We start from the raw sequence: 13,217 nt of genomic DNA, 5'->3' as shown, positions 1-13,217 counted from the left end.
GCTCATTATTGCACGTTGATGCCAAACGTAAGAAATGCGGAATGCCTCATTGTTAAATGAAAAAATTACGTACATCAATAACACTAAAACTTTTATCCACTGTGGATATGGAACCCTGTGACTGTGAGAAATAAAGGTTCTTAGAAATAACGGCAAGAAATCCCTTTTTATTATGATTCAATTTTTATTTTACTAATCAGTTTTGAATTGCCTAATTACTCATTTTAAGATGGTATACACTTTTTGTGACTGCATGGAGCATTGTGGGGGTCGTGTAACTGTGGCAATGTAGGAAAAAAACAAGACATGTTTTCTATCTTGCCACAGCTACACAAACCTACAATGCTATGTGCAATAATTATAGAGTGTATTATCTGAAGGTGAGTAGAAGGGTGGTTCAAAACTGGTCATGGTAAAATAAAAACTGAATCATCACAGAAGGTGACTGGTTGCAGTTATTTCACAAAACTTTTATTAATAATACTGTTCAACCTCCAGAAATTAAAAAAAAAAAAAAAAAAAAAATTAATTTTCTATTCAATGTTTCATACTTTTGTACCAGATTTAAAGAAATTATTTTTATTAAAAAATTTTTAATCACTATTATTTTGTTAATATTTCCATTTGTTAATTAACATGCCATTTAAATAAAAGCAAAATAAAATTACTACTAGCGAGATTCAACTCTAATCATTACACTACACACTACCAGTGACTGTATTAATACCCTAGAAAGGTTTAGTACTTAATAGCACCCGGAAATCATCTAATCTTCAAAGGAGACTTTTTCAAGTGTTTCCGAGAAACTGCATCAAACTGAGTAAGGGGGAAAATCCTGAAGTATCACAAAGATCTGTTCCCTTACAAAATAGCGGACTGAAGATGCAACTTCTACCATAAAATGTGACATAAGAGTACATGGTGAGTAGTCCACACTGGCTGGTCCTATCACAAGAGATGCAGTCTATATGACTGATGATAGTGGCTCATTGGGTGCATTTTTAGAGTTGGGGCAGTATAATAATGATAGAAACACCCGCTTGGGGCTACCATGAAACATATGTATCTAAAACATATCTGCTGGGTTATAGACTGCAGTAAACAACTGTGTTAACTTGAAATTTTTTAATTAGGGAACATCTTTGAATAACAGAAGAAAGCTACTCTGACCCTTTCCTCAGTGACATATGGTGAAAAATTATACACATAATTAATCACACATCTTACCAATATTTGCTGCTTGTGGTCAGGACTGTGTAAATGGTTCAGGAATTCCTTAGCAGTCCGAGGAAAGACGTCACACACACGGCACCAGTGCATCTCGGGATCATAGAAGACCAGATTGTGGCGCTGCCCAGAACCGAGATTGGAGATTGAAGCAGCAACAGTTGCAGATGTCGTCTTCTCTTCGGCAATAGGGGGTTCAGCCAAGGCCTCCGATTCGTCAGAGTCTGCTGCAGACTCCTCGGAGTCTTCTTGCTTCTGTTGAGCAGACGGGAAACGTCACAATGTAAGACCTAGAGTGGCTTTAGGTGTTACTTTTTATTCGTAGCAGCTGTTAATTTGGACTCAGTTGCATGATGTTCCTCTTACGTATACTATTGCAAAACTTTTCCCCATCTGCCCTCTCACTCTCACTGCTTCTACATCATTTCATTTCCTTTTTTAGAGAGAAGAGGAGAGAAATCGAAAACTAAGAAACAAATTAACTGTTACATGAAAATTATAATGCTTCAATGAATTCCCAGCATTTTCTTGTGGCTGGATTAAATCACTGATGATAGTTTATGCAAGGGTCCTGAATGGCACCAATTCCATTGTAGATGACCTTTTTTCCAGCAGTTATAAAAGTGGGTACAACTGGGTTACTATTCCACAGAACATTTTTCTGTTATAGAAATATCTTTGATGTTATGGACTTATTGGGCACTTTGCGATACTCATTCATATCCAACATGTAATAACCAACTTGAAGAATTTTCAAATTGAATATTATGCACATATTCACACATCAAATGAGACAATCACAAGGAGAAATGATAAAGGACCATAAAATGTCCACGTGGAAACTGGATCTGACATACACTCAAAAATAAACACACACAATAAAAAGTAGTGACTCAGCTTGATAGCAGAAAATTTTGAAGCAATTCAAGGTAAAAAGAAAAAGCAGTGAATCAGGCAGACTTACAGATCTGTATAAGAAGTAGGCGCATACAACAAGATTAATTCTTTAATAGAAAACAGAGCAGACGGTGGCAGACAGCAAATAGGTAAATCAAATCTACAGATATTTTACATTAAAGCTTCATAATATAAACAACTGCTTTTTCTGTGAACAAGGTTCTTCACCTCTCAGACATGACATACAGAGACTGATGACAAAAAATGTGACATGAGCGAGGACTTCATGGAACTGAATGGGGATAGCATGTTAGTAGTATAAATACTTACAGTAGGCAACTTAATCAGAAATTAAAAAAGAAAAGGAATCCTCCAAGTTAAGACCTTTATTGGAAGACTTAACTTTGGTACAGAGTTTGAGTTTGGGGCACAACAGTAAAAATCCAGAGTGCTGAAGATCATGTAGACACCCTGTGTCAGCAGAGATGTATGGCACAACATAAAAGATGGCAGTATGTACCACCAAAGGAAAACAAGAATAAACATTTATGAAAACAACAGAAATTCATGGAAGGAAGAAAACATAATAAAGGAAATACAACCACTCCCCTACAGCTGATGTTTGTGCACGTGATAGAAACAAGCAACAGAACACTAACAACACTTTTTTCACAAACTTTCACTGGAGTATATCCAGACATACAATTTCAGAGCAAATACTACATGGGGAATCAACATGATTTTCTTTAGATTCCAAAAATGAAGGAACAGCGAACATACAAGTGAATACTGAAGATCCACGAAGACAAGCACTGCAGTTTGAGAAAAATCTGTAATGGACATTCACAGTAACATTCTTTCAATAGAATACACGACATATTAATAAGTAGCGACAAGTACCAACTCTCAGTTTCATCATATGAATGATGATACAGTTTGTCCACCCCTAATTTGGACAGCCAAAGATAATACTCGCAACTGTCCCACAATTTCACTAAACAACTAGTTGCAGGAAGCCTATACAAATATTCACCACTGAATGAGGCACAAGGAAATAAAATCACCTTAAAAATGGGAATGTCAAAGAGGTCTACAAGGAAAAAACAAATATTTTCCACACAACTGAGCAAAATTTTCAGCTGCTATTAGCTTATTTCAGTATAGTAATAAAATGTATATAAGATACCATACCTTATAAGTAGGCTGCACAATGTCTGCATCTCCTTTAGATAGGCAACTGAATATGGCTGCTGGTGGAATGATGCAGTGAATATGAACATTTTATGTCTCTTATTTAAAAAACTGTCCACATTCACAAAACTACTTTTTTGGTATTATATTCAGAATACATAACAATCCACTGTGGAATGATTGTTTAATTAATTTCAAAATTAATCAATAACAATTCATCATTGGAAAAAATCCGCTACAGTAATATTACACATACAAAATTATGTGCTAAAATACAGGATATGAACAACATTTCAAAGAAAGAAGCTGCAGATGATGTCCAGAAGACACAAACCTTTGATCTTTTCCTGTGCTTGCTCTTTTTACTCGTACGATCTGCTACTTCGTTTTGATCACCAATAATGCCAGTCAACATATCAATGACGTTGTTAATAGCTGTCAGTCTGTTCTGAATTTCCATCTAAAATAGTAATAAAAGCAAAATTTAATGCAACTGGATGTCAAACAATAAGAGAAACAAAATTGGCAGTACATTAAAGTCAAACATAAAGCATTGTAAAATAATACGTCCCTAACAAACACTACCATACTACTTTTAAATCCCATATGTTATGAGGTTTTTTCCTATTAATAACAGAATGATTTCTACCATCATCTTGAGCAACAGAAGAATACAACAGTTGTGCACTTTTGTCCTCAAAATGAGAAATCGTCCAGAACCATAAATAACATTGTTTCAAGTTTTCTTGGAATAGCATTAATGAGAGAAAAGAAAACTAATTCACACATGCCTGCAGGTGCACAAACTATGTACCCCATGTGTGTTCCAGTGTTTGAAGACAGTCTGTCTAACTTTATGTGGATATATGTTTGGCACACCCTTAAGCCCAGGCCTTTGTAAGATCTGGAATGGGGGATTATGCGATGCTGGGTCATATAACAGTTCATATTTTGTTTTTATTCACAGTGGTTTTGCTCTTTTAATTTTGGAACCTATGCCTTTTTATGTAGATGCTGCTCTGCGAGAAGCTTTCCAGTATCCCTAGGAATTGAAATAATAGTGGTTCAAATAAATGTTCTTAGTTGAATGCAGTATGATAGTACTATTATTGGGGCAAGAGAGGGTCTCCTGTTTTATGCCTTGTACCAGAGATGAACTCTTATACCTGATTAAACCTCTGTTATTCAACTTCTATGGACTCACATTTTATTATGTTTTTGTCTTATGGATTTTTGTGTAGTCCTGTTTAGCTTTTTTAATGCTAACAATTTGGATAGGCATCATTATTTACGCAGATGCACCAGAACATGGGACATTGACTCCAAAAGTGGGTTTGCTTTCCTTTAAGGAAATTAAAAAGGTTACAACTGTAATGGATTTTATCTTTGATGATAACAACTCATGAACTATCTTTGCAATCAAATGGACATATTTTATACACTCAGAAAAAGACTCCACATTGATGCATTAAAATGTGCTGAACTGTTTCATAAAATGACACTGTCACATTAGAATATGAATAGGGTATTGATGTAACATTTACTTTATGCAAACGACAGTTCACATTCACAATAAGCATGTTTTGTTACGAAAACGTCGTTGACAATACGATGTGTGTAAAAAGAAATTGTTAACTTACACCCACCAAGGACTTTGTTATTATATTATAGTATATTTACTTCCACTTCCAGGTGGATTTAATGCATAGGTGGTAGGTGAATGTCGAGAGATGTTTAATACTTTATTTATTATCCTTCTCTTGTTTTGAACTTCCTGCAGGCACAGGGAGAATCAAGAGTATTTGCTTAAAATATTCACACTACTTACATTCATGAGAGGTGTGTTTATGTTGGTTACACACATAAATGCCTCAACAGTTGTGATATTTGTGCGTTTTTAATTTACTGTAGATTGGTCATTAGAGGTATGCACCAAGCCACAGAGAAGCTATTTTATTTCTAAAAACAACTGTGTTTGGAACACCATGCGGTGAGTTTCTCGTAAACTACAAAATGTGGTGAAAATCTGCTGAAAACACTGATATCAGTCAAGTACTGTGTATTGAAACACCATTTAATGCACTCAACAGCACACAGCACTATGCTACAATGGAAGTTCTGCACAGTTAAAGGGTTAAACAGTAGCAGGAAAGGTACATGGGTCATTCAATAATCAAACAGACAAACACATGCCTCAAGCAGGGAAATAAAACATTTAATAAGTGTTAGTTGACAACCTTGGAGTGTTAGTCATTTGCTGAATTAATATTTACATGAATGTAGTGTCTATGATCTTACAATGTCTGTTCAGAAAAGTGAACAGCATTATGGGATCAAATTTATCCTTTCGGAAAATTGTACAGCCATCAGAAATCTTCTCTCAGATGAACAAAGAGTGCAGCAGTATATGCATGAACTGTGTGAATTTTTACATGTGGGTGGAAAAGTTTAGAAACTGCCTCAAATGTCTAACCAATGAGCAGCACTCCGTGTATTCGGTAGCAGTACCAATCTCATTGCTGCCAACTGGTACTGATGTACTTATCTGAAAAGACTGATGACTTAGGGGTGAACAAATTGCTCAAAAATGTCCACATAATTTTGCCACAACTCATTCCATCATTCACTCAAAACAAACTGAATTACCACAAGACTTGTGGAAGATGGGTTCCATGAGAGCTTATCAGTCATCATAAAAAAGGAGATTTCGCATTTTCACTGAGCTGAAAAATCATTTCATGCATTTTTAACAGGATTTTAATCTGTGATGAAACCTGGTTACATCATTTTGAGCCAGAGTCCAAATGTCAATGCATGCCTTGGAAATATCCTGAATCACCTGTCTAAGAAATTCAGGACAACCATCAGCTGGTAATGGCATTTTAACTATCTTCTTGAATGCCCATGGTTTGGTTTTCTGGAGGACGAATGTACTGTCAACAGCCTTTACTACTCAGGCATGATGAGAACAAAGCAAGCTCATAATGAAGCGGAAATATCAGGGATTGCTGAGAAAAGGTGTGATTCTTGTTTTAAAACAATGCTCAGCCTCATATGGCACAAGAGAAGCTGTAAACTATTGACAAAATAGGTTGGGAGCTTCTGCTTGTATGTCAACCTCCTTACAGCCCTAATTGTACCCCTTTATATTTTTATCTGTTTCGTGCAATGGAAGGAGCTTTATGTGGCATCGAGTTTGACGGCAATGAAAACATAAAGAAAAAAGAACAAAGTGGTTTCAAGATCAAGGTAAACAATTCTTTACTGTGTGGATAAAGACAGTTCGTAAGATGATGGGACAATCACATAGAAGTTGGTGGAAATTATGTGGTAAAACAAACAAATATTGTAGTAATTTAATAGACCATTTTTGCTGTATAGCAATTTGTCTGTTTAATTACTGAATGGCCCTCAAAGGTAAGACTCAACATGAATCATGACACAACATACATTCCACTGCACTTATACAGGAACAACACAAATATGTAGCTGTGCAATTTCTCCAGAATATCTGTACTTCCAGTACATTTGTCTAGCAAGGCTTCTGTGAAGTTTAGAATTACGACACGAATATTGGCAGATTTAATGAAGTGAGTCAAGTTCCAGTGGCTCAATCTTCGCTGCCTGCAAAAGGCACAGAGCCAGGTTTGAGCCCTGGTCCAGCACAAACTGCCAGGTTTGAGCCTGGTCCAACACAGAGGTTCAGGGATTACTACAAAAACTGCTTATAGCAGACATGCATATAATAAGGGGAAAGATGTACAGTATCTCCTGATGCAGAGGTTAAAACCTTCAGTTTATTAGGGTTTACTACAGAAATATTACAGTAATCACTTTTGGTTTCATGCTTCTCCTAAAGGAAAATTTCGAAATTACAATGTTAAATGGCAAAGTCGAAGGAAGGAAACTCAGTATTCCATTGACAGTGAGATTTTTCAAGATGACGTACATGCATAGTTGGATAAATAAGGAGATGGAAATCCTCCACGATCTTATTTGATGAACAATGCAGCAATCTCAAGACATAATTTCAGGAAATTTTGTAAACCCCAAATAGGGATGCCCAGGCAGCAATTTGAACCCCTATATTCCCCATTACAGCAGCAAACTGAAGCACGCACTGGGAAATATTATTTGATTAAAATATTTTTGAAGTCTTCTTCCACAAAATTTCCATGTATCGAACCAGGCAAACTAAGGCAGAATCGCTACTATTAAGACAATAGTAACAACTGTGTACTGTTCTGTGCCGTTTTTTCCCCAGTGAAAAGACAAAGTGGATGATCTCTGAAGTAGGAAGCTAAAGATAGAAATAGCGTTGTCTCGATTATCATTTAGAGCAAATTTTGTTTACATTCACTAACAACATATTTTACATACAAACACCACCATAAATGTAATGAAATAATAGAAGCAGTGGTACTTACATTTTTCTTAGACTTTCATCTTCACAGCCTATAGATGTTTTCTGATGAAGAGACATAATCTGTTACACAAGATGTCGTGCAGCTTCCAGTTACAGTTAAGCGCATTTGTGAAAAACACTGCAAGTGTTTTCCTTTTAACCACCACACCAAGGAATCTACTGCAGCGAAGCAGCAATTCCCAAATTTTCTTGCATACCAAACACAAAAAGCTTTGTTTGCGACAATGTGTACAGAACAATTTCCAAGATACCATACGTTCATCAGGCCCTTACATTTCAAGAAAACATACACTAATGTTTTACAAGATTCTTCCTTAAGATGGGTTATGTATATATGTTTGAGCACAATGAAGAACATTAACAGATCCAATTGTGATGCTCTAACTGTAAAGAGGGAGTAAGAACATCAACTGAAAACACTACTAGTAAAAAGTGAAAAGCTTCATATCCAAACTATAACTCGAGATGACTGAAATGCACGCGACTCTTCTCACAATGGGTGTCAATGGTTCATACTGCGCTATTTTTGAGAAAACCCTGCACTTATTCACGAACCTTGAGAATTATATTTGCACAAGATAATACACATTAAAAGTGCCTCCTACAAGTTCAGACAACTGTGTTGAACTACTGTTTGTGACAGATATCCCTTTTGCATTCTGGGCTGTTTCCGTATAAGACGACATTGGTGATCCACTAACAAAAGCTTTCTACCGACCCAACTACGAATGAAGAAAAAGAATAAATCACCACACGTTGAAACAACTCACCTTTATCATTTGCAAACCTTCACTTTCATTCATCAATAAAATGTTCTGCTTAATCTAGTTCCATGTAAAACATTGTAATTTTGATTACTGGATAGTTGTTGTATCTTGTTCTTCTAGATCCTCAACTGTCTACAAAGGATTTTCTAATTTCTTTGGAACATATACAAGCAAGGAAAAGTAAAACTCCTTCTACAAAATTAATTTCTTTAATTTGACTTTGTTCCAAAAGTGATTTTTGGAATTATTATTCTTTCAGTCAGGGAAAATTGAGTTTGCAATACACATAATATTGCAAATCCCAATAGTTTACAAGTAAGAGCCATTTCGCAAGTAGCACATGATTTTTTTAAAATCTTATTTATACACTCAGATGTGTTTTGTCTCTGAAACAAGGCATATGTGAGTGAGCAAAATGACAAATTTCAAACAGATACTTTCAATAAGCTTTTTACTTATGGAAACTCTGCACAATTTTCAAATAACAAATTAGGCATTTTACTGTTAAGACATTTGACTGACACTCACAGTAGACGCTTGGGTGTACAAACAAAATAAAAAATTTCATGTGCAAGGAGGCATTTACTTGCAAACTATTGCTATTTTTTTATATATATATATATATATATATATATATATAGCTGCTGTGAAAAATGACCACCACACTTAACTTTTTGACTTAGTTACATTGTGTTTTTAAACTTTCCTCTTGTGAGTACACTGTCTAAGCAAGTTGACAATCCACTTTTCTGCATAGAATTTCAAATTTCAGCAACTTACACAGACATCATCTTGTGCAGTAACTAATGCCTTTTTTTAAAAAGAGGGCTGGTGGCTAGATAGTGAACATTCCAACCAGTGTAACAGAGTGGGGAAAAAAGGAAACATCTGCTGAAGAAATATTGTGCAGAAAAAAACGCAATTGTTAAATACGTTTTAAAAATATTACTTCTGAGTAAGATATTCTCTGAACAGACTCGTTTTAGACTGAAACAGAGTTCTGTTATACTTTTGCTTCCACATGCTGTGTGTTGGTTACAAGAAAAAGCCTGAAGACAACATAATAGTAATTAGAAACAAAATAAAGAACTCACTGAAAGCATTTCCTTCAGTGTAGAAAGGACCTATAGTAATTTGCTAAAACAACTTTTATTGCAGGAGTACTGCTGATGAAGCTTTCCATCTGGTTGGACAACATTTTAAAATCAATATGGCACATTTCTGTCAGTTAAAAAATAAATATTTGTCTATATATTTCTCAACAAGTCTGAACTGTTCACAACAGCCAACTGCTTTGTGTTTTATTGGCCACTACTTATGCGTGTAATTAGATTTCTAGCACATCAAAACTGGAAGAAAAAAATGGGAGGCTTCTCTAAAGTCCAACAACGCGAATTATGGAAACCGTTAACACTGAAAAAGCAGTTTCAGAACTTTGGGGTTTGTGACTTATCTGTTTTGGATCCAAAGAGAAACAGCAAATTTGTTGTATTAATACGTACATATTTGACATAAGTTGCTGTTTTTATGGTAGCTCAGTTTATTTGACTAGTTTCAGTTTTTGCCCATCATCAGTAGTAACTATATTATGTGAGACAAATATTTCTTAAAATACTATAAACTATGAATAAAGTGATTTATGTGTCTGTGGTTTCCTGTATTATTGTAATATGACTTGCCTTATACATTTGCCAACAGAACAAATAAACGTGTTTTATGCTACAGAATACAAGTGTAATTTTTGACACAAAGTTTTTGTTTTTTAGACAACTCCGTTTGTTTAAAATAATGTCAGGTTGTTTCATTATTACATGAAAATTTCTATCTCCTCCAAAATATTTAGCAAGCTAAACAATCCAAAAACAAAAAGTTAATTGTCAATTTCATCAGCATTCTTTAGCAAACAACACATTCCTTTGTCCTCCTAGCAGAGATAATACAAATTAGGAATAACATTATAATCTATGGTACATAACAATAATAATCTTTGCATGTACAGCAATTGCCACTGATAACTACATCTACTCACAAAAAATTCTTACACTTAATTCAAATACTTGTGTATATATAAACATACAATCACATTATATATTTCAAAACATCCTCTTTGCCTATGCTAAAAAGCAGTACACAAAAGGGAAAATAGAATACTCATTTAAGAAACATACTAATAAAACACTATAAATAACATACTATAAGGAATATTTCAAACGATGGAAAATCCTGGATGGATAATGACAGTATTATGAAAAGGATAGTTGCTGCTCACCATATAGCAGAGATGCTGCGCCGCAAATATGCACAACAAAAACACCGGCAAACAAGTAAACTTTCGGCCAAGAAGGTTTTCATCGGAATACGTGTGCGCGCGCGGGTGTGTGTGTGTGTGTGTGTGTGTGTGTGTGTGTGTGTGTGCGCGTGTGTGTGTGTGTGTGTGTGTGTGTGTGTGTGTGTGTGCGCGTGTGTGTGTGTGCACACACGCATATGTTGTCTAATTCTGATGAAGGCCTTTTTTGGCCGAAAGTTTATTTGTTTGACAGTCTTTTTGTTATGGCTGTCTGAGACTCAGCATCTCTGCTATATGGTGAGTAGCAACTATCATTTCCATAATATTATAAGAAATATTTATCGTTTGTCATGGAATTACTGCTGATGAAAGGTGAGCGTACAAAACTAGTGTGATAAAATAGACTACCACCAAAAAGCAGCTTTCTTCAAACACACAATTATTAATATGACAAACCTGCTAGTTCTTCAAGCTGGAGAGCACCAAATATACAAGACAAATGGAAATGTTTGCGAGTATGGCTCCACATAGAGTAAGAAAAGACCACAAAACTATAGATTTTAAGTTCAATCCAGTCAGTCACAGGACTTTTTTTTTTCCCCCTGTCTGTAATTGTTTGATTCGTCTCTGGCCATGCATCGTTAATATCAAAAAATGAAAAGTTGTGCTGTAGTTCATGAAACATCTTAAATTGTAGGTCCCCCTAAAATTGGCTGGTTATGTCAGTTCCCAGCCCAGAGGAGAGAAACTACTGTGGTGTCCAAACCAACTTCAAACCTTCACGCTGAGGGAAATTTTAGGATAACAAGAATAGAATGTCAGTGTGGGACTAATGGGTTGGAAAGAGATATTAATTCAGCACCCAGCCATTTTACTGCTTTATAAATGTGGTCAAGCAGTAATGTCCCAATTACAAATTTTAATAACAGAGTATTAGAGCAGTTAATAAACACGCTGTACCATTTATATTTACCGCCCCAAATAAATTTCTGCCCAGAAGCAAAATGAAAAATGTATTGAACATATGGTGTTTAGCTACCAGGGACATTAATTGTCAGGAAGATGTGAATAGCAGTACGTCTTTCCTACATGGCAACCTGTACATTTTATTCACTTCCTCTTCTTGAGACCTATGTAAAATTCATGTAAACATGAAATTATTGGAAAATTAACACAAAACTGACTTTGACTCTTCTATATTAGCACTCAGTGCAGTGGTACCCACGGTAATGTAATTCGCCCATCAATTAGAGCTGACAGTAAACAAATGGAGAAACGAGGAAAATGTTACTGGTAATTTCGTCAGTCTTCTACCTTCTCTTTGCAGGTGTACATTTGACTCCCATAAACCTTAGACTGAGGAAGGCTGACTCAATGAGCAATTCGCATTTTCCTTGCATTTCCATTTCTTTACTGTCAACTCTAGAAAGTGAATGAGTTACTTTAACTACACCTGTGTTTGTACAGGACAGTGAAAGCCAACTTTATGTCAAATTTCTAGTAACATCAAGTGTATGTGAGTTGCACACTGTGATATGGTTTTCAACAGCTCTTGAGGCAAGGAGGTGGAATATGGAATAAATAATATAGCATGTTGTTTAAAAAAACATACTACTGTACAAATGTTCATAATGAACAAAGTTACAATAAAGGAAATAATGATAGTTAATGTCATATGGGAACTAAACAACAACTGAGTGTGCATGCATGCTCTCTCTGAGTATGTAGGAGAAACCGTAGCAGTAGCTGTAGCCCTTTGTGTGTGTGTGTGTGTGTGTGTGTGTGTGTGTGTGTGTGCTCTCTGTATCTGACAAATATAGACAAAACACACACACACACACACACACACACACACACACACACACACACACACACATACACACAAAGTTAATACCTGTATATCAATGACTAGTGGAGTTGGGGAGACTGTACTGGTCTTTGTTTATGAGCTCCTGGTCCCTGTTCATCAGGGTGAAAACAGATAAATATTTTTAAGCCTTTTGCTGCTACAGACATGTACTCTGCATTCCGTGCTGAGACAGCTTTTGTTATGGCTGTACTGCTTGCAAATCTGGTGCCTATGCTGAGAGACCCTGTTCCAGCTGAGATGAAACACTTATCACCCAATTTTAAAACTATTATTGAAAAAATTTTATTTTCTCGCATTTTACAGTCTGATATCTTCATTTGATAAAGAACTGAATTCCTTTTTGCTATCCATCATACTTACTGTTGTGCATCAAATTAGGTAAAATTTTAGAGAGTTTGCAGAAGTAACAATGCCTTGTGTTAGCTTTGCATATGGTTGACTTTAGCCCATACACAGCAGTAAATGGAATGTTTGTAGGATACCGAAATTTTATTTAAAATTGAGAGCAGAACGATATCTCATTTCAGCCTTAAATTATTGGGTTTTACATCC

General features: G+C 35.6%; 1 protein-coding gene across 3 annotated transcripts in view; it reads right to left on the bottom strand.

Annotated features, from left to right (window-relative positions):
• LOC124717330 (zinc finger matrin-type protein CG9776) overlaps positions 1-13,217 on the bottom strand; it is a 278,463-nt gene that overhangs the window by 130,434 nt on the left and 134,812 nt on the right. For all 3 annotated transcript variants that reach the window (XM_047244160.1, XM_047244161.1, XM_047244162.1), the window contains 2 exons: positions 3,650-3,775; positions 1,228-1,482 (listed from right to left, as the gene is read on the bottom strand). In XM_047244160.1, coding sequence (XP_047100116.1) covers positions 1,228-1,482; positions 3,650-3,775 — 381 coding nt within the window. The remainder of the gene's footprint in view (positions 1-1,227; positions 1,483-3,649; positions 3,776-13,217) is intronic.

The sequence above is a fragment of the Schistocerca piceifrons genome, chromosome 9 (assembly GCF_021461385.2).
Source record: "Schistocerca piceifrons isolate TAMUIC-IGC-003096 chromosome 9, iqSchPice1.1, whole genome shotgun sequence".
Classification (NCBI taxonomy): Eukaryota; Metazoa; Arthropoda; class Insecta; order Orthoptera; family Acrididae; genus Schistocerca; species Schistocerca piceifrons.
This window is presented reverse-complemented; position numbering and strand designations above follow the sequence as displayed.